Raw genomic sequence first — 22,444 nt, forward strand, 5'->3', positions numbered from 1 at the left:
CCCAGGTAACATTCTGAAATTGCTTCAGAAAGCTTTTAGGGAGAAAGCTGTGCAGTTAAAAGGTTACCTCTGTTTGTATACCATCCTAACAGCCCAGAACTGTCACAAAGCACTGAGCCCAGCTGAAATACTGATAGCAAGGGAAAAGCCATGGAAATGATCATAGCGATGGCTAAAGATGTTTTTTAAAAAACACAGCTCTTTGCATTCTACTCCCCAGCTAAACCAGAACTGATTCCTCTATTAGAAGGAATGTATTTTTTGGAAAACAAGTTTTTGTTTTGTTTTATGAACGTAGTTTATAAACTGATAAAACATCTATACAGGAATAAGGTGCCACTTCCTCATGCACAATCAGTCTTTGGGCAAAAAACTCAGTTTCACTATTCTTTAGATCTGCTTGAACGACTTACTTGTAAGTCATCTCATTTAATTTCAATCAAGGTAACCTCAGCAGTTCATATATTTACAGAAACATTTAAGTTAGAGTAAAGGCATTAACAGATCATTCATTCATAATATGGCAAATATCACAAGTGAAATAGACATCTTAGTGTTGTAGTCACCTCCACAATCCATATACCATCAGACACTTCTGAAGAGTAGCCTGGAATGGGCTATTGTAAAAACCATGAAAGACTGCATTACTGGCAACTCTGCGTGGTTGCACTATGCTTGTTCCATAATCTCATGAAGTGGTGCCCTAGCTAGCCAAACTGATGCCCCAGTTTCCATTTTGGGTCATATACCATAGCAGACTTTGTATAGTTTAATCTAATGTGTTTAGAATAGCCATCTTACTGGGGGAAAACAGTATTCCAAATGGTTAATATGTTCATTTAAAAAACTCTCAGTACCAAGGGATACAAAGTTTCCATAAACTATGATATTGGCAGATTGTGTGTTCCATTTCCTGCAATGGACTTTTCACAGTAGTAGTCAAGACTTCTCTAGTCTGAAAAGTAAAAGTAACTGCCCACAAAACACAGTTCTTCAGAACTTTAAAAAAAAATCCCATAATTTTATGTCTGACAATTTTCACTTTTTTGGGGGTCAAGGAAACTACATACATTCAGATGTATGTGGAGGAATGAAGCTACCCACAGAATACCTTGAGTACAAAACAAAGAATTATGCAATGTGATAATGATAACATTACTAAAGCACTTCATTAATATTTCTAACACACACAATGTAATGAAACTATTAAAGATTGTAGATGGTGTGTTAACTCTATTATAGTGAAGTAAAGAGGTGTTGTGTCAGCCATCCCTTTTCCCACAAGGTAAACAGTACAGCGATTCTCTCTTCAGGAATTAGAACTAAAATGCCAGTAAGTTCAACAATAGTAGAATCCTGTTTCATTGTTTGGCAGCGAGATGCAAAGATGGCCATTTGACAGTACAAGGAGAATTAGTAAACAATGCTTTGAAATGAAGGAAATTTGAGCTCATGTTGTAGCTTGTTTCCATCACTTGTATTTAAACCAAGCATCTGTATGTTGTGGAATCTCCATTTCATTCAACACAGCTTTTAAACTCATTAATAACAGGGGAAGAAATACGTTTTTACCATTGACAGCTTTATGTAAAATTTCACACTCTGCACAACAATGCAATTTACAAAGGACCTTATATATGATGTTGGGTGATATTTTGCACTGTAATGCATTTGGAATACAAATCACTGCACAATACTGACAAAGTTTGTACAAGAAATGGCAAAGCAATCAATAATCAGTTATAAAAAGATGACAGAATATCCTGGTTCTCCTGTCAGGACATGCAGCTCCATGTGATGAGAAGGGCTGTCCTACTTCAACTAACATTTTGAGCTCTGATGTGGAGCTCCCTCCTTCTCCTACCACTTCCTTAAAAAACCTTAGTTTTAAGTTTTGAAAGTCAAACTCAGTTTATCCTCTTAGTATTTCAAGCTTTCCCCTGTCCCCCACTGCACCTGTTCCTATATTGCTTTCCTTCAGAGCAGCCAATTCAGTGTTTCCCATTTGGACCAAAGCAGTGCTAATCCTAACCTTGCCGAGGCAGCATAGATGAGTCATAGGAAGCCAACAGCTGGAAAAGACAACAGTCTGGTGCTGGAGAGACAAAGGACACAGCTTGCAGGTCCCAAGACAAGGAGTTTTGAAGACTTAGTTGGGCTTATGGAGGGCCCATAAACAACAGGACATTCTGGTTACCTTAGTTACGTGAGTGCATGCATGAATTTTTGTTTAAAGCTGTGATTGTGAGATTCACCATTCTTGCAGACAGTTCTATCCAAACACCGAGTTGGTAAACAGTTCTATATTCAACAATGACAGGGATGAAACAAGCTTTCTGTCCCACAATTAAGTCACAAAACAAGATATTCCTAGAGGTTTGTTTTTGGATGTGCATTCCAGACTATTCAAGTCCCACCTTGCTGTAGTCCATCAGTAATCCTACAGGTATGACTAGATCAAGCATTGATCATAGATCCCCTCAGAAGTTGTCATTAAAGTAGACATTTGCCCAAGAGTTACCACAAGTGGTATCCAGTACCACAATTGTTAGCAAATAACTTCACTGGTGACCACTGTAGTACAAGTAACTCCAACTATACACGTGATAAAGGATTATTAGAGGATGGTTTACAAACTTATACCTGCAGCTTTCAGTTTGGTTTGGCTTGTGGCTGCTTTTTACATGGAGGTGGTCTCCCATGACGTACAATATGTTTTTCTAAGCTATCTAGAATGGCAATTGCAATTCGCTGGACATCTGGATCAGTTTGGCCATTTTCCTTGATGTTGTATAAGTGTTGCAATCCACCTTCTTCAATTAACATGTTGCAATACCTGGCAGCTGAAATGAGATATAAAAAAAAGTTAACTGTCTGTAGAGAAGAAAACCAATTGTGAAATACACTTAGGTGTTGGAGTTAACTCTGATCTATCTATTATTCAAGTCAACGTTTAGGAAATTTGAAAAAGTGTCTGCAAAACTGCATTGTCATTCAGTAAAATTTTCATTGTAATGGGAAAGAAGGCTCTTGTGATTAAGATCTTTGACTAGGCCTCATATCATCTGGGTTCAATTCCCAGTTCTGCCACTGACTTCCTGTGACACCCTATAAAATGTGGGTAATACTTTTCTCTCTCTCATTTATGTTGCAATGATACACTCTAATATTTTTGGCATTCACATGCCAATGTGATCTAAGTAAGTACCTAAACAGACAAACTGCTGTTATTGGTGACTGCAGTATGTATCAGTTATCATGACATAGTATCGGAGATATCACAATATTAATATTGCCCCATTCTGTAAACAGGAAAAAATAGTATAGTTTAAAAGAGTTTCTGCCCCTATTTTAAGCAAAATCTTAACATGTCTTTTCCCAGAGTTAAGGATGAAGACCATTGGAACCTTCCTGGATTCTTTTAGTTATCCTGGTAGACTATATGTTAAGAGAGAGGAATTTAAATGGGGTTTTAATCCTAGTACATACGGTTTTTGCTGCAGACATGCTGCATGGCCCACACTGCCCACAGCTGAACCCCAGGTGTCATGAAGCAGCCAAGTAGGGGGAAAAAAGGGTTGAAAGACCTACAGATAAAAAACAAAAACAGATGCTCAGCAATTCATTTGGATACTGGATACCATTACTACCGAGCCCATAGCTTCACTACATATTTAGTTAAGGGTCTAGGTAAGAAAGACAATTGTGGTATGTTAGAGCAGGGGTTCTCAAACTTCACTGCACCACAACCCCCATCTGACAACAAAAATTACTACATGACCCCAGGAGGGGGGACCAAAGCTTGAGCTTGCCCAAGCCCCACTACCCAGGGCAGAGGAGCCAAAGCCCAAGCTCCACTGCCCAGGTGGGGGGGGGGGGGGGCAAAGCCTGAGCCTCACTCTCCAGGGTTGAAGCCCTCGGGCTTTGGCCCCGGGCAGTGGGGCTCAGACTTTGGCTCTGGGTGGTGCGGCTCGGGCTTCGACCCTGGGTCCCATCAAGTCTAAACACCAGCCTTGGCGACCCCATTACAATAAGGTCCCAACTAGGGTGACCAGATCACCCAGGTCTAACGCTGGGGCTGTGTTAGAGTGTGGCGGCAGAGCAACAAAAAATGATTCCTCCTCCCAGCACTTAAGATAGGTTGCCCAGGAGACTTACCAGGGGCACGGGGCGGGGTGCGTGTGAGTCCAGCCTGGCCCGGGCAGGCAGGACTCGAGCCATATCTAGGTGGGGAGTATGCGGGCGGGCAGGGGTTGGTGGTTCTCTGCTGCTGCTCTGCTGCAGGCCCACTGCCGCCCGAGGGGCAAGCGCTGGCGCCTGCGGCTCACGGCAGGCGCCTGGCTGCCCCTGGCTCCCCCGGGCCTGGCGCGCCGAGCGGACCCAGCGGCCACCACAGCCACTGCCCGGCTGGGGCTGCTGCTGCCAGCTGGCTGCGGCGGAATGGCTCGCCGGGGGGCAGCCCAGGCAGCCCCCCGCCCGCCAGGTCCTGCAGCGGCGAGCGGGACGGGGGGGGCTGCCGATGCTGCCGGGTTGCACCAGCTGGGCCAGCCCCAGCCCAGCGGGCAGCCAGGCAGGGCTGCGCCGCGCGCTGCCTGCGCCCGCAGCAGGCCCCCGGCAGGGGGGGGGGGGGCCGGGGGCCCCGTTTGCGCGCCGCGCCCGCGCGGCGCGCCTTCTTCCCCCAGCGGCCGGCAGCGCAGGCAGCTGCTGCTGCCCAAGCTGCGCCCCCTGGAGCCGAGCCCAGGCTGCCTAGCCCTGGGCGGGCCCCCCACGGTCTCTCTCCTCAGCCGCGCGAGTCCTGCCTGCTCGGGGCAGGGCCAGACTCACACTCACCCCGCCCACTCCTCTGAGCCTCTGGGGCATGGGGGCTTGGGAAGAGGCGGGGGGGGGAGGGAATGGGGTGGGGAGGGTGGGGGGGGGAGGGGGGCGAGGGGGAAGGATCAGGGGGAAGGGGGGGGAGGAGGGGAGGGAGGCGGCGGCGAGGGAGCCGAGCCTTTGCTTGCTTTGCCTTTTGTTGCCCAGTGTCCCGTCCCATGAACATTGACAAAGGACAACAAAGCAAACAGATCCGGACAAAAAATGAAAAATGGTGGTCCTAGTCCCCTAGTCCCAACCCACCTTACGGCTGTGTGCTGTGTTAGAGAGAAGTTTGCATTTTTTTTCTTTTTTTTTCTTAGCGCTTATTTATTTTTGTTATTTGTAAATAACAGACTCTAAGCTCTAAGCCATAGCACAGGCAAACTTTTGGGCCGAGCCATAGAGCCATATAGGGAGGGGGGATTGGGGCAGGGGCAGGGGGAGGGAGGAAGTGTGGGGTGTGGGACGGGGTGCAGTGTGCAGGAAGGGGCTCAGGGCAAGGGACTGGGGCAGAGGAAAGGTGCGGAGTGCAGGAGGGGCCTCAGGGCAGGGGTCCAGACTGCAGGAGGGGGCTCGGGGCAGGGGTTGGGGTGCAGGAGGAGTTCAGGGTGTACGAGGGGGCTCAGGGCAGGGGGCTGGGGTGCAGGCAGGGGGCTTAGGGCAGGTGGCTGGAGGGGTTCGAGCTCCGGCCTGGTGCCGCTTACCTAAAGCGGCTCCAGGGTGGCAGCAGCGCGCACTGGGGCCAGGGCAGGCTCCGTGCATGCCTGCCCTGTCCCCAGCCCCATGCTGCTCCAGGAAGCGCTGCCGTCCCTTGGAGGAGGGGAGGCGGAGGGCTCTGTGGGCGCTGCCCTTGCTGCGCCTCCAGCTACCCCCACCCCAAACTCCCATTGGCCACGGTTCCCCATTCCCGGCCAATGGGAGCTGGGGGGGGGGGGCGGTGCCTGGAGGCAAGGGCAACGCACGCGGAGCCCTCTGACCCCCCCACCTGGGGGCCACTTCTGAGAGTGGCGCCGGGCCCGCAGCAGCACGGGGGGGCAATCCTGTGGGCCAGATCCAAAGCCCTGAGGGGCCAGGTCCGGCCCATGGGCCGTAGTTTGCCCACCCCTGCCATAGCATCTGGTGCCTCACATTACTTACAGGCAGGAGTACCTGGCCTGTGTTATAGAAGAGGTCATACAAGATGATCTAATGGTCCTTTCCAGCCTTAAAACCCAGAATCTATGGCCTACAATACCACCTGATATTACTGTAGCTCAATAGCTAATATGCTGTTTAGTTTCTTCATATGGTCCTTTGAACATTAATTCGAAAGTTTACCTAAAGAGGTAAGGCTGGTTGTAGTAGGAGACAGGAAAAGAACAGCCCTATATCTGGTTCTGAAAGGAGACCCAAGCTGACTCATTTCTCCCATCACTCCCAAAGGTCAAGCCACCTTGTCCAAGGTGAGATATTAGAGGTTACAGTCCAGAAGCCTGGTTTTGTTCATGGGGACAATGTTTGGCAGTCAGCCTACAATGCTTCAGGCACAGATCTGTAATTTTTAGAGCAAGTTGAAGGGTGCTAGAGTTAGTATTTTCCAAACTTTAAATCAAGGCAGTAGTTACCTGTAGGCAACCATCTCACATTCTGGCGTTGGCCAATTCAAAATGGCTGAGTGCTGCAAGATAGAGAACCAAGTGCTGAAATACTTAATGCTATTTATAGGCAATTAACATTAATATAACACAAAAGCAGGGAATATTTTTAGCTATTTCTGTACCAGTTGTTCAAGAAGAGATGTCCTCTGAGTGTGACTCAATGTCCAGGCCTGCTCTCCTCGAGATATCAAATGAGCAATAATCCCAGCTGCAAAGTAACTGACTTCTACTTCAACACTGTGCAGTAGTTTACTGATGTGGTCTATGAAGTCCTTCCACATTAGCTCAGAATGTAGCTCTTTCACTTCTGCTATGTTGTTCTGTAGGAAAAAAGAATTGAGAAGATATCAATAAAAATAATGCTGTATTAATGGGTGTCTAACTTCAACTCAGTTATATGTATTGATATTAGAGGCAAATTTCAAAGTCATAGATGGGAGCTAGGCATCTAACCGTCAATTTTGCCTTTGAAAATCTCCCCGTTTTACTCTGAATTTGTCTAAAAGTTAATGGCTTTCACTTCCTATCTCAAAACATTCCCTTCCATGAAAGACTCCCTCAAACTATTAAGATACAGGTCACTACGTTATTTATGCTCTTTTTAAAAAAAGAATAAAAACTTCTAAACAGATCTTTTTGAGAATTTACCCAGTGTGATTTAGGACCCTAAAGTCCCATTGACTTTCAACCTTTAACCTTCTTTTGAGTACTTGAAGTCATCTGAGGACTTACTCCCTATCCTTCCCTGAAGGCTCAGGCTGTCCATAATAACTATTAAAAGCCACTCCTACATAAGGTGGTTCTTTGGGAACACTGGCAGTGTAGTCTAAAAATCATGATGTCAAATGCATAGCTCACAAGAACCCAGTATGTAAGATTAAAGGTTAAGAAAATAAAGTATAATTAACAGTGTACATTCTAAGCCAATTCTCAAATAGAAATTAAATAGGGAGACAATTAAGAACAACTTGTATTTCTGTGAAATTTATCATTTTTCTATTCTTCTTACCAGAAGGCCAAGAACTTTCTGTTGGATAGACGACTCAGATGGGAAAGACTGTAAAGTGAAATATAGCTTATGTAAGCCACAAAATAATGGTTTGTTAATGCTGAAATTTTAGAACCAAGGAATGCAATCCACTGCATAAACCATAGTCCTCACCTCTAAGACTCTCATGAAGAGTTCTAAACCTTGATTTTCTATAAAGTGCCTACATGTGGTTGGAGATTCATCAGTGAGATTCCAAAGCGCACTCAGTGTAAACTTGAGTGTAGTATCCACTAGATTCTGATTTGTTTTCTGCTTAACTATTTGTAGAAGTTGCTGAAAAAGGAAAAACAAAAAGGACAGTTAGCTTTGAAGTTGTTTGCTCTATTCCTATATCATCTTTGTTTACTTATGCACAGACTAGGGCAATGACTAGGGTAACTGCATCTCTGATTAGAATGGAGATTTATAAACTTAGTGATTAACACAGTCAGTGTTTCTGTATATTTCTCCCGATTATTTTCCTATACACCCTATGCGTGCATTCTTTTATAAAGTGAGCAAGCATATTCATAGCATCATAGAAATGTAGGACTGGAAGAGATTTTGATAGGTCATCTAGTTCCCTGTACTGAGACAGGACTAAGTATTATCTACACCAGGGGTCGGCAACCTTTCAGAAGTGGTGTGCCGAGTCTTTATTTATTCACTCGAATTTAAGGTTTCGCTTGCCAGTAATACATTTTAATGTTTTTAGAAGGTCTCTTTCTATAAGTCTATAATATATAACTAAACTACTGTTGTATGTAAAGTAAATAAGGTTTTTAAAACATTTAAGAAGCTTCATTTAAAATTAACTTAAAATGCAGAGCCCCCTGGACCGGTGGCCAGGACCTGGGCAGTGTGAGTGCCACTGAAGGTTGCCTACCCCTGCTCTACACCATCCCTTACAGGTGTTTAACATGTTCTTAAATGAAAGAACATCTCCAATTATGGAGATTCTACAACCTTCTTAAGTATTTATTTCCAGTCCTCAACATTCCTTACTGTTAGAAAGTTTTTCCTAATGTCTAACCTAATTTTCCTTTGCTGCAATTTAAGCCCATTGCTTCTTGTCCTGTCATCACTGGATAAAGAGAACAATTTATCACCCTCCTCTTTGTAACAACCTTTTACATACACCTCTACCTCAATATAATGCTGTCCTCAGGAGCCAAAAAATCTTACCGCGTTATAGGTGAAACCGCATTATAACGAACTTGCTTTGATCCACTGGAGTGCGCAGCGCCCCCGCCCCCCGAGCACTGCTTTACTGTGTTATATCTGAATTTGTGTTATATTGGGTCACGTTATATCGGGACAGAGGTGTACTTGAAGACTTCTGCCTCCCTCAATCTTTTTTTCTCCAGACTAAACAAACCCACTTTTTTTCCCCAATCTTTCCTTGTAGATCATGTTTTCTAGACCTTTAATGATTTTGTTGCTCTTATCTGGACAAATTTGAGGAAGTCCAGAGCTTTCCTAAAGTGTGGTGGCCAGAACTGGACATAATACTCCAGAGGAGGCCTTAGCAGTGCTGAGTACAGTGGAAGAATTCCTTTTATGTCTTGCTTACAACACTTCTGTTAATATATCCCAGAATGAAGTTAGCTTTTTTGGCAATAGTATTACATTGTTGACTTATATTTAGTTTGTGATCCAGTATAATCCCCCAGATCCTTTTCTACAATACTCCATCCTACGCAGTCATTTACCATTTTGTATTTATGCAATTGATTATTCCTTCCTAAGAGTAGTACTTTGGATTTGTCCGTATTGAATTCCATCCTATTTATTTCAGACCATTTTTCCAGTTTGCCAAGATCATTTTGAATTCTAATCCTGTCCTCCAAAGTGCTTGCAATCCCTCCCCACTTGGTATTGTCCACAAACTTTGAAAGTGTATTTCTATGCCATTATCCAAATCATTTTTTAAGATATTGAATAGTACCAGACTCAGGACAGATCCCTGCGGGACCCCACTCAGTATGCCCTTCCAGCTTGACTGTGGACCATTAATAACTACTCTGAGTTCAGTTTTCCAACCAGTTGTGCATCCATCTTCCAGTAGGTTCATCTAAGGTATATTTCCCTAGTTTGCTTATGAGACAGTATCAAAAAACCTTACTAAAGTCAAGATTTACATCTACTGCTTTCCTCCCCCATCCACAAGGCTTGCTATCCTGTCAAAGTAGTATGTTAGGTTGGTTTGACTTTTTTTTTTTTTTTTGACAAATCTATGTTGACTGTCACTTATCACCTTATTATCTTCTAGGTGCTTACAAGCTGATTGTTTGATTACTTGCTCTCTTATCTTTCCTGGTACCGAGGATAAAATGACATCTATAATTCCATCAGTTGTCCTTATTCCCCCTTTTTTTTTTTTTTTTTTTTTTTATAGATAGGTACTATATGTTCTCTTTTCCAGTCCTCTGGGATCTTTCCAGGAGCTCTCAAAATAATCACTAGGTGCTCAGAAGTCTCTTCTGCCAGTTCCTTCAATATTCTGGATGTATTTCATTGGGTCCTGCCAACCTGAAGACATCTAATTTGTCTACGTAATTCTTAACTTGTTCTTTCCCTATTTTAGCCTCAGATCCTACCCCATTTAAACTGATGTTCACTGTGTTAAAATGTCCAATCACTGTTAACCTTTTTGGTGAAAAAGGAGGCCAAAAAATTGCTGCGTTTTCTGTTATTGCCTTCCTCCTTGTTGAGTAATGGGCCTACCTGTCCTTGGTCTCCCTTTTGTTTTTAATGTATTTGTAAAGGGTAACAAGAAAACATTTTTTTTTGGTCCCTAGCTAGTTTAATCTTGTTTTGTACCTTGGACTTTTTAATTTTGTTCCTACATGCTTATGGGTTGTAGGTTTTTTTCTATCTCTCTACTTCTTAAACCTCTTGCAGGATTGTTATGGGCCAACTGTACAAGACCACCACCTCTGTTTGATTGTTTCAAGCAGTAACAATTTTTCTTAAATATTCTATTGCACATTTAAAAAAAAGAAAAAAAACATTAAACTAAGGTTGGTAGGGGAAAATATTAAATACTAATTTAAGCCTCTGTCTGGGTGTTTAATAACTAGTAGCCACTACTTTTAGTGACTTGCATCAAATAAACTGGATCAAGAGTCTGACTTTTTTGGTTCTGCAATGAATTCCACTAAGACATCTAATTTCTTCTGAAGAGAATTAAGATTTATAACTGAGCAATAGCTTCCTCTTGAACATCTATCCTGCACAGACATTAAGGAAATGTAGTTTGGTATACTGGTTGGCCATAAGTAAGGTGCCATCAGAGATGTGTTTTGCATTATAGTTTCGCTCAAGAAATTGAGAGAGCCATTTCTGAAATGTGTATTTCCACTGCCCTGAAGTTGAAGCCATCAAACTGCTCCTGAAACCAGGTCCCACAAACAATGACTTCTGATAGTTTGTTCCGTGTCACAATTTTATTCCAAACTCCAGTAAAAACATGTTAAACTTTTTTAAAAGGTGTGAGATACCTAGTTTAACCTCTATGTATTGCTGCAGCCAGCTGACACCACAGTGGCCCTATGTACTGTACCTGCATGGCAAACTAAACATGACCACGGGAGCTTGTTTTCAAGGTAAAGTTAATTGCAAATAATAAAAAGTTTGAGTCAGAGGTGAGTTTTCCATCCATGCTGTAGTCATTTAAGTCCTGACGCAATCAAGTTATTTACTTTGGCTTCTATTTAGCTGGGCCTAAAGGCCACCACCCTCATTAACATGGTGACAGAGTCCTCTCCTGACAGTCTGGAATGCCAATCTTTTCCTGGTAGCAGTACTGACAGAAGGTAAAATTTAACTGCTTATTTTTAGTTTAATAGAATACATCTAACTGTAGCCAATTTCAAAATGATTTAAAATAGCAGATCCAGGGTAGCAATTTATAAGAGACAGCATTGGACTTACCCTAACAATGAAGAGCTCCGCACCAAGTTGAGCTGTTTGCTCCGTTGAAAGCTATAAACAAAAACATTAGGTGAATACCAGAAAATTCATCAGGACCTGAGAAATTATACTTCAGCACTTCTACATTTATAAGTCTTGTACCTTTGCAGCTAGAATGGAGATTATAGCCACTGCCATCCTCTGCATATTTTGATCTTCATGGTTACATAGCCACTGCATAACAAGCTTGGCTGCTTCAAATCTGAAAGTTAACAGTTTTTATTTTCAGAACAGAAATTGAATAAGCCTTTGAAACAGAACATACACACCGCACATCAGACCAGGATCCCCCATGCAGTAGAAATCGGAAGCACTGTGCTTTGTCCCAAGCAGGTGGAAGTGAACATTGGAATTAAGAGCAGGCAAAGCTAGTCTCAGGCCCACGCAATGAGTGAAACTTACAGGGCAACACAAAGACCTGGTCTACACTGGGGGTGGGGGGATCAATCTAAGTTACGCAACTTCAGCTACATGAATAACGTAGCTGAAGTCGACATATTTAGACCTACTTCACTGCGGTGAGTCCACTGCTGCCGCTCCCCCGTTAACTTCGCCTGCGCCTCTCGCAGCAGTGGAGTACAGGAGTCGATGGGAGAGTGCTCAGGGGTCTATGTATCAATCTAGACTAGACGTGATAAATCAACCCCACTGGATCAATCGTTACCCGCCGATCCAGTGGGTAGTATAGACATACCCTCAGAAAAGTTTCAACATCAGCTTTTACAACAGCCTTTAGGTAAGCCAAGGAACACCACCAACAGAAATCTGTCTACTGAAAATGTGAAGAGCTTACAGTTTGCCAGCCTGCTACAGAAAATATAAAATCTTCACTTAGGCCAAGATTACAGGGGTTACTCAGATTTCAGCATCTGCTCCCCCAGTGTCTCTTTTACTAGACGTTTAATATAAAAGCACAAGGTCCTCTTTTGTAAAGAGCTGAAGGAGAATTGGCTGAAGACCAGAGATAACCCCTTGCTTTCTTTATCCTTCATCATCTGACCTAGGCATGTTGGATGCAAACCCTCCAAAGCCTTCCAACAACGTTTCTAAATAAAGGGACCACTGCAAAATGACAAAACTTCACTTCCACAATTCCAGAGAGTCAGCAAACTGAGGATTAAATTCTGACCTCTATTACACACCAGTGTAGAGCTGGAGTAATTTAACTGAAGTCAATTCTGATTTTTTCAGACCTATAATCCATATAATTGTGAATTATGGGCCCAAAAATTTCTCATGTATACACGCATGAGTTACTATGGGATCTGACATCAGAATCTAACCCTATGAATCAATATCTGGTCTCCAAAATGGCAGAGTTCTATTCTTCCTGAGACTAGGCCAACAATTAGCATATTTCAAAAATAAACGCTACAGTCCAGGAGATTAAAAAACAACCACCAAAACCCACTGATATGTTACTCTACATGCCATTTTAATTAACAGGATTAAATTTACCTGTTAAATGGAACATCCTGAAGGATCCTGTCACTGCATAGTGAAAGAAGGCAGTTCTTCTGCAGCTGTATGAGATCAAAAAAGTGTTCAGCAGAAAAATACAAAAATTTCAAAGTGCTTCCTTGTTACATCAGAATTGTGTAGTTTGATGGATCATGTACTGTACTGTAAATGGTTATACTTCTAAACAAGAGAAGTGTCAAATAAAAAACACGCACATTTTTCTAGAACAAAGCAAAGTCCTTTACATAACAATAACACCCTCTTCACTAGAGAATGTGCCATACAATACTGGGGAGTCAAGTTTTGCACAGTCTCTTTACCCAATACAAAAGTATAAAGGCTTTTTTGGTGTGAAAGTGGTGTCAGGTTGTACAATGCCAATTTCTTATTGTTAATTAAGGTTTTTACAATGACTATTAATAATTGACCTCCAAATGGGCAGGGTCAACAACTTAATAAGAGCCAGGTAGACATGGCTACAGAGATATTGGCTGTACTATAGTCTTGCACCTAGAACATTTCTTCCTCTTACAATTAAACTCAATGGTCCAATAAGGTGGGAGAAACAGTTTTAAAAAAAATCCGTAACTTTCTTCAAAGCTATATCCCAAAACACAGCACTCCAGGCCAGTTCTCCTATCACAATTAATGAGATCTACAAATCATTCATGATCTCTAAAATCCATACTATAAAAATGGTTAATTTGTTACCAACAGAGGAAAATACTAGAAAACCATTGGAAGTGGACTTGGGTAAAGAAATACCCCCAAAATATTTGGAAAAACAGGTCTGTAGCAAAACTGTCTAGACTGGGGTCTCAAACACATGGCCCATGGAGTTATTTCCTGCGGCCCTCCATAGGCAGCAACTCCACTGGCAGCCAAGCTCCCCTCCCCCTTGCACGCCGCATCTCTGCTCCTCTGCCTACCTTCCAGCACTTAAGATTTTTTTTGGAGGGGAAGGGGTAGGAGAGTAGGGACATGGCTCAGGGGAGGAGGTGGAGAAGAGGCAGGGCCGGAATGTGGACTTGGGGAAGGGGTTGGAATAGGGCAGGGGTGAGCAAACTATGGCCCGCGGGCCATATCCGGCCCCTCAGGGCTTTGGATCCAGCCCACGGGACTGCCCCCTGTAGCGCTGTGGGCCCCACGCCCTCTCCAGAAGCAGCCAGCACCACAGCCCCGGGTGGGAAGGCAGAGGGCTCCATGCATTGCTCTTGCCTCCAGGCACCCCCCCACAGCTCCTATTGGCCGGGAACAGGGAACTGTACCCAATATGAGCTTTGGGGGAGGTACCTGGAGGCACAGCAAGGGCAGCACACACAGAGCCCTCAACCCCCCCTCCTCCAGGGGCCGCAGCACTTCTGGAGCGGCAGGGGCCGAGAACAGGGCAAGCAGGCAGGGAGCCTGCCCTGGCCCCAGTGCGTGCCGCTGCCAGCCCGGAGCCCGAAGCCCTCCTGCACCCCGCCCCACAGCTCCCTGCCCTAAGCCCCCTGCCTGCACCTCACACCCCCTCCTGCATCCCAACTCCCTGCCCTGAGCCCCCTGCCTGCACCCCAACTCCCTGCCCTGAGCCCCCTGCTGCACCCTGCACCCCTGTGCATCCCAACCCCCTTCCCTGAGCCCCCCATACACCGCACACCCATCTTCTGCTCCAATTCCTTGCCCTGAGCCCCTTTCTGCACACTGCACCCCCCCACACACCCCGCACTCCCTCCCACACCCCAACCCCCTGCCCCGACCCTGCATACCATTTCCCCACCCAGATGCAGCCCTCGGCCCAAAAAGTTTGCCCACCCCTGGAACAAGGGCAGAGAGGGGGTGGAGTTGGGGTGGGGACTTTGGGGAAGGGGATGGAAAGGGTGCAGGGAAGGGGTGGAAAAAGGCAGGGAAGGGGCAGGGCCTCATGGACTGGATGAGCAGTCTGAGGTATGAAGTTCAGCACATATGGATTCTTTACTGTGAGTAGTTGGGAAGAATGTTTGTTAAAAGTGGCAATGTATTTTGTATGAATAGTTAATTTAAAAAGTTCCTGGCATTACAGCTATGTTGATAGACTGTTAGTGTAGATCAGGGGTCGGCAACCTTTCAGAAGTGGTGTGCCGAGTCTTCATTTGTTCACTTTGATTTAAGGTTTTGCGTGCCAGTCATACATTTTTACGTTTTTAGATGGTCTCTTTCTATAAGTCTATAATATATAACTAAACTATTGTTGTATGTAAAGTAAATAAGGTTTTAATAATGTTTAAGAAGCTTCATTTAAAATTAAATTAAAATGCAGAGCCCCCTGGACCAGTGGCCAGGACCCAGGCAGTATGGGTGCCACTGAAAATCAGGTTACGTGCCAAAGGCGGCACGCGTGCCATAGGTTGCCTACCCCTGGTGTAGATCATCATCAGTGTTACTCACCACATAAAGAATAGTTACAGGTGTTTATATTTTATTAAAACCCCTCTTCACATTACAGTTTTTAAAAAGTTAATACAGTACACTGACTTTTAATAGTATACTATATTACTCTTATTTTTTTCATTTTTGACTATACTTTTGTATCGTTGTATGAAAAGATTTCAGTGATGCGGCCCTCAGGCCAATGTACTAGTCCTCATGTGGCCCTCATGGTGATTTGAGTTTGAGATCCCTGGTCTAGACTAGTAATACTCAGACCTCAGTGGTTCAGGAGCCAAATTAGCGACCAACATTACCCAAAAGAGCCACAATAGTGTGAATGACGGGAGAAAATATATAGATCAACTAAATATTATTCTCACAGCAAATAAGTTAATAACTTAACGCAAGTTGATATTTTAATTAGTTAATAACATAGTAAAAGTATCCTGATTGGTTAATAATTAAATCAGAGAGTGTTTTAATATCATGTGCTGCAAAGAGCCATAGGAGACACATCAAAGAGCCAGTTGCACCAGTCTGATTACCACTGCTCTAGACCCATGGTGGAAGGGAAACATTGTACCAGATATTAAAAACAGGGCTTATTTGCCCCCAGTACACAGTCTCTAAAGTTGACATTTAGTCTGAGAATTGCCCAAAACATACTGCTGAGAATGGCAGCCTCCTTCATTATATCAGGCATTTGCTAACTTTTGGAAAAAGGTAGGCATTCATTCCTCACAGCCTGTGGAATGTGATACAACTCCCACACTTTTCAACTACCTTGAGCTCTTTGAAACACCTCACAAGCAAATCCTGCCAGGCCTAATGCTACTTTGCGGCTCATCATCCAAAATGAGTTTTGTAATTAGGGACTACACAAGAAGTTTCCACCTTCCTCTTTGGAGGGAAGCTTTCCTCCAATACATTACATTAATCATGCTTTACTGAGCAATAACCCACAGGCAACATATAGAGAGAAGTGGTACCCATATATCCAAAATTCTCTACCAGAAACTTTAGGGCTGTTTTTGTAAAGGACAACACAATCAGTTCTGGACTTTTACTTAACTCAATCCTGCCTGGATAATGATAATATCATGGCAATAACCATTGGGACACAGCTGTCAGATATCTAATGGTGGTATTTCTCCTGTTTGTCTCTCTCCTTTCTGTTCTGGTTCTTTGTTTTTTTGCTGTGTGAGGAAATGTTTAGCACAGTTACTGAGTTTTGTGCATACAATGGTTGATAAAGATGACAATAGGCATTATTCTTTTATTTGCCTCTTATTGTCCTTGCTGATTAGTTTGATTTCAGTAAAATAAAGTCTTTAAAAAAGCCATGGTAGAGGAACATTGCTTCTACAAACTGCACTCCTATGAGGCAGAGAGTTCAACAGGGACGTGACTCCAGGGAATGCAAAAATCAAGGACAGAAAGGCACCAGACATTCCTTGCCCACGTGTTTGTCAGTGGGAAAATGCAGCTCCTATTAGTGCCTGTTAGGTGGGATCTCACCCTACAGTGCCGCAGTTCATAGCAATAGTACAACCACAGATCCTTAATTCTAGTAAGTTAACTATCCAACTGCACTTCTACAAGTTTTGTCATGCATCATGATTATATTAATGTACTGCAGTCTAAGAGTAAAACTGTCACAAAGAGCAGCCTTTCAAGTTACAATATATCTGGTGTGCATACTGTACTCAAACATATTTGGGTATATCTGTTCAAGGCCATCGTTGAGGTAGAGTCAGAACTTGCCTCTTCTCTGTTAAGTTCTTATTGTTTTGCAACATCTACAGGGGATGGTTAGATCTCCATCAAATTTACAAAACAGCTGAGGCTCTATTTAGCTTACAGTCAATACTTCATAGCATTAAAATAGTCTCAAAGCAGAAACACCTCACAGCACCTGGGCTGTATTTCTATTATTAGGCCTCCTATTAGGATGAGAATTCCACAGAAAAAAGAAACCTAATATTTTTACCTGTTGATGGTTGGGAAAATGTTCCATGGCCTTAAGGAGTAAGTGAGTGACATCAGCCAGTAGTCGAACAGGCATGCCTGCTGCTAAATCTTGCTTGGTTAAGTTAAACACACATGCACTTGCTGCTAACTGCACAGGCAAGTTCAGAGGGTGATTTCGCATTCCAATAACCACAAGCTGAAAGACAAACAAAATCATATTCACATTATATATAAATCCACATACTGAAGACCAACCCTGGATCCATTGGTGATTTGGTGCCCCACAGTTCCTCCCTACCTCTCACTCAATTCAGCAACCCAGTGAGTGACATTTCAGTATCCCAAAAGAGCCTCTCTGCTTTTGCTCAGTTATTTCAAGCAAATAATCTTAGTGCTACTACAGCAATAAGGCTAATTTACCATAGGCCTATAGCCATCCCTTCTCAGGTTATGGTTTTGGCTTTGTAAACTTGTCACAAATACCTTATACACAGGGAAATGGAAGAGTAATCTTTGCTGGTGACTGAATATCCAAACTCTCTTTACAACTGACACTAACATGATCAAGCAGCAATATCTCCTGCTAACGCAGCAGGGCTGGAAGAATCATGATATTTTCTTAAAGTCACTTGTTTAATTTGAAAGATGTTGATCAATAATCTTTTTCGTTAGAAAACTGAACCTCTCTGATCTCTCCTTCCATTGGAATGATAAAGATTGAACTACCTCTGGGGCTCCAATGATACAAAGCCAGTGGCCTAGGGACAGGCTTTTAGTCTAATAACTCCTACAGATAACTCAATAGTCTGTCTATCTTTAAGCAATACTTGTTCAATAGTTAGCATGTCATAATGCAATATTAGGAGACTTTTTAAAGCCATATTCAGAAGTATTTATTTGTAAAATGAATTCATACTGCTGCTGAATTAGCCTGGTGCCTCTTTTCAGAGGAAAATCAACGCTTTTGCACCATCCACACCACTACCACATAAATCACTTTCACATGAACATTAACAGAAGCTTAATAATTTCTACTAAACCTCTTAAGCAATATCAAGTAACTAAACAGGCAGAAGAAAGCTACATAACATACATTAAGTTTTCAGTATATTATAAGCTTTCCAGATGCTCATCTGAAGTTAAATTTACAGAACAGAGCAAGATTTTCTCATCTGACGTGTATTGTTTTACCTTTAAAATTTCAGGCTTTGTTTTTTCCATAATGTGTGTAAGGCTGAATAGATGAAAGAGTGCTTCCCTCACAAAGAATGCCCGCTCACTGTACCGTTTCAGTGCTTCAGAAATCTGAGTTTCATTTGCTTCTCCAGACACCTATGAACAGACAAAGAAGCTTATATTTCCATTTTTTAAAAGGTGACATTACTGTATTTCAGAATTTGATTTTTCTGAACTGTGCAAAACTATTGTTCCAAAGCTGGTAGCATTTTATCCAAATCCCTGTGTTTTTAACATTTCATCTACCTAGTACATGATCTGCCTGCAGTAACCCAGGACTAGACACACTTTAACATTCCTCATCCAAATAAGGTAACATTGTACAGCATAAATAGGGCCCTACCAAATTCACAGTCCATTTTGGTCAATTTCACGGTCATAAGATTTAAAAAATCATAAATTTCATGGATTTCAGCTATTTAAATCTGAAATTTCATGGTGTTGTAACTGTAGGGGTCCTGACCCAACTCTGAAGGCAGCAGGGTGGAAGTAAGGGTGGCATTGTTTGGTATTGCCACACTTACTTCTGCACTGCTGCTGGCAGGATGCTGCCTTCAGATCTGGGCACCTGGCCAGCAGTCACCACTCTCCGGCCACCCAGCTCTGAAGGCAGCACAGAAGGGTGGCAATACTGCAACCACCCTACAATAACCTTGTGACCCCTCTCCACAGCCCTCTTTTGGGTCGGGACCCCAGTTTGAGAAACGCTGGTCTCCCCCGTGAAATCTGTATAGTGTAGGGTAAAAGTACACAAAAGACCAGATTTACCAGTCTGTGATGCATTTTTCATGGCCGTAAATTTGGTAGGGCCCTAAGTATAAACCAAAACTCAGCTTCAATCCAGTCTTTGACCAGAACTCCCTGTAACCAATCCGGCAGGAGGAGTGTCACTCCATAATGTTGCTTGTGTCCATTTTTGCCTTATAAGCAAGATTCACAGCTGCAAGATCCGTCACACACAAATGGGCACACACTGCTGCTGAAACAATACACTTGATGCAATTTTCTCAGCTGGAGGTGGTGCTTTGTTTTAGCCACACCAATGAGAGAAAGCTTCCTTGTTTTTGCAGGTTACTAATTAGTTCAATCAGTAGCTATAGCTTCCCAGAATTCTATTAATGAGAAGTATCATAGATCCTATATTCTCTTTTTAAAAAAAAAAAAGAAAGAAAAAGATGTATTCTTAAAGCCTAGACTTTAACTCAACTTGCTAACTCATGTGAAAAACAACAATTGCCTTCACTAGAATTTACCTTGAGTTAATTAACTTAAGCACTGGAACAAATTGCCTAGGAAGGTTGTGGAATCTCGGTCATAAGAGCAGGTTAGACAAACATCTGTCAGGAATAGTTTAGTTCAGCATTTCTCAAACTATGGGTTGGGACCCCAAAGTGGGTTGCAACCCCACTTAATGGGATCACCTGGGCTGGCCTTAGACTGGCTGGGGACCAGGGATGAAGCTCGAGCCCCACCACCCAGGGCAGAAGCCAAAACCTTAGCCTCACCACCCAGGGCCAAAGCCTGAGACCCAGTGCGCGGGGCCAAAACTAAAGCCCAAGGGCTTCAGCCCTGGATGATGGGGCTCAGGCTTTTGGCTTTGGCCCCCGTGCCCGGGGAAGTGGAGCTCGGGCAGGCTCAGGCTTCAGTCCCCACTCCTGGGTCGTGTAGTAATTTTTGTTGTCAGAAGGGAGTTGCAGTGCAATAAAGTTTGAGAACCCCTGGTCTAGTTATTACTTAGTCCTACCTTGAGGGAAGGGGACCTAGATGACATATTGAGATCCCTTCCAGTCCTACACTTCTATGAGTCCCCATAAAACTCAGGATAAGAACACTTTTTTCTTTTTTGGCAGTTAAGGCAAAAGAACATAGGCTTTGGAGATTACTTTTAAAAAATGTCCCTTGCTCACCTAGTATCTTTTTCACCCCCGTTACAGCGAGCACTCCCATTATCTAATGCCATTGCTTTTTAAATCTCTGTATAGGTAAGCAATATGCTATGGTACTTCATGTGTTTCCTAGGGGCAAGTAAATGTTCACTGACTGCAGTTGGTGAATTGTTATTTGCGGGAGGGGTGGCTCAGTCACACACATAAAAAAGTTGTTAATTCACCTCAGGATATCTGAAGGGATATATGTTTGGCTCCTTTACAAGTTGCCAAGGGAGTCTGCATTTGATGTGTTTATATGAAATAGTTTACAATGAACAAGTCCACAATCAATGTTCTGCATCCCATATTGCTTGGGCCAAACAAATCTTTCAGATCTTGCTGCCAGTCCAGGAAATAATCTCTCTTACTACAGTGTTCTGAGAGATGCTGTTGCCATCTTTTTACTTGCCCTATTGATAAAATACAGTGTTGATGATCACTAAACTATGATGCATTTTGCAAGTAAAAAAACCCACACCATTTGGAACTCTTATGTCCAGCTTCACATCTGTCTCACACACTACCTAGGGTTATCAGTTTATCTTCACAAGATATTTCACAGAGAAGACTTGCTGGACTGTTATACGACTGTTCTGATCTCACTGGAAATTACTGCCTACTGTTTATTCTTAAGTGGTAACAGTATAAAAATCAGCTGCTCACACATATAAGCAGACATTTCAATATAACTGAATTTGTATCTAAATTCATGGCAGAGCTAAAACCATTATGAAGCTGGTACAGCATAATCTTGAAGAAAGCGAAACTATACAAAAAGCATGGTATGACAAGAAGACAAGTGAAAGAGCCTTTAATATAGATGTTTTGGTTTTGGTATTAGCCCCTACAAAAAGCATGAAATACTCTCATGAGAGGGTCCCTTTGAGGTGGTAGAGAAACTAAAATGAAGTCACTTATCAGGTACAAAACCCCTATAGTCAGGGTTTACTCCAAACTGTACATATTAGCAGAGTAAAAGCTTACCATAACAGAGAGCCTATAGTAAACAGGATACGCTATGCAGATGAGAAATGCCAAGTATTGCCTCTCTTAGACTTAATGTCTGAGAGTAATGGGGAGAACTCTTTAGAGAGCATTAATTTAAGTGAAGCGCTAGCCCCCATAGGAAAAAAAAAAGAAAAGAAAAGTAATGGCTGTGTTATAAAGTCAAAAAATGGTATTCTAACAAACCTGGTTTCACTTACCAAAGAGACCACCACATTAACACTAGTGATGCACACCTCGTAAATAGAAGGTCTTACAGGACTATAGGGACAATGAGGGAACAGATCAAGGGAGAGATGCAAACCCATTTTGGCCAGTCCAGATTTTAAGAAAGTATTTGAATTGAATTGATGCCTCCAACACAGGCCTAGGAGATGTACTGATGCAGACCAGGAAGAAACAGCCCATTGCACTCTGAGCAAAAAACCTGTCCCTCACTGAACAGAATTACCCGGTAATAGAAAAGGAATGTTACACTACTGTGCGGGGTGTAAAACAGCTCAGATAATTCCAACAGGTGGTTCAGAAGGGTGTTAACAGATCACTCACCATTAATATGGTTCGAGAGAACAAAAGGAACCAACTCCAGATTGCTACACTGGAGTATAGCTTTTCAGGAGTAAAACATATTGAGGGGTTTGAGAACAAGGTAACCAATGCCCTATCCAGAAAAGAGAGGGCAGAGATGAGTCACTGATGTAATAAAAGGGCTGGGTGACAGGCAGAAACATCGATCTGAAAAAACAGATGTTGAGTCCGAGTACAAAAGTAGTTCCTGAATATAAAGTTGTATTGCATCTACTGTGTTAAGTAGAACTGCTCAAAGCTATATTCAAATGCCAATGCATCAATATGAATGAGGCTTTGAAATATTGATGCTTTATGCTAGAGGTCATGACAAGGAACCGGAGTTTATTATGCCAATAAATAGTTTCAGACTATCCAGTGCTAACGTCCTG

The 22,444-nt window shown here is 43.0% G+C and overlaps 1 protein-coding gene across 3 annotated transcripts in view; it reads right to left on the reverse strand.

Annotated features, from left to right (window-relative positions):
• Nucleotides 1-1,561: 1,561 nt before the first annotated feature.
• Nucleotides 1,562-22,444, reverse strand: part of ZYG11B (zyg-11 family member B, cell cycle regulator) — a 36,215-nt gene continuing 15,332 nt past the window's right edge. For 2 of the 3 annotated variants that reach the window (XM_039484101.1, XM_039484100.1), the window contains exons 4-14: nt 18,508-18,648; nt 17,336-17,512; nt 12,955-13,019; nt 11,599-11,698; nt 11,458-11,508; nt 7,654-7,815; nt 7,501-7,548; nt 6,614-6,811; nt 6,459-6,511; nt 3,490-3,587; nt 2,653-2,843 (exon numbers count right to left, since the gene is read on the reverse strand). In XM_039484101.1, the coding sequence (XP_039340035.1) occupies nt 2,653-2,843; nt 3,490-3,587; nt 6,459-6,511; nt 6,614-6,811; nt 7,501-7,548; nt 7,654-7,815; nt 11,458-11,508; nt 11,599-11,698; nt 12,955-13,019; nt 17,336-17,512; nt 18,508-18,648 (1,284 nt within the window). Of the gene's footprint in view, nt 2,844-3,489; nt 3,588-6,458; nt 6,512-6,613; nt 6,812-7,500; nt 7,549-7,653; nt 7,816-11,457; nt 11,509-11,598; nt 11,699-12,954; nt 13,020-17,335; nt 17,513-18,507; nt 18,649-22,444 lie in introns of all 3 variants that reach the window. The other variant, XM_039484099.1, reaches the window with a different exon arrangement.

The sequence above is a fragment of the Mauremys reevesii genome, linkage group 8, assembly GCF_016161935.1.
Source record: "Mauremys reevesii isolate NIE-2019 linkage group 8, ASM1616193v1, whole genome shotgun sequence".
In the NCBI taxonomy this organism is placed as follows: domain Eukaryota; kingdom Metazoa; phylum Chordata; order Testudines; family Geoemydidae; genus Mauremys; species Mauremys reevesii.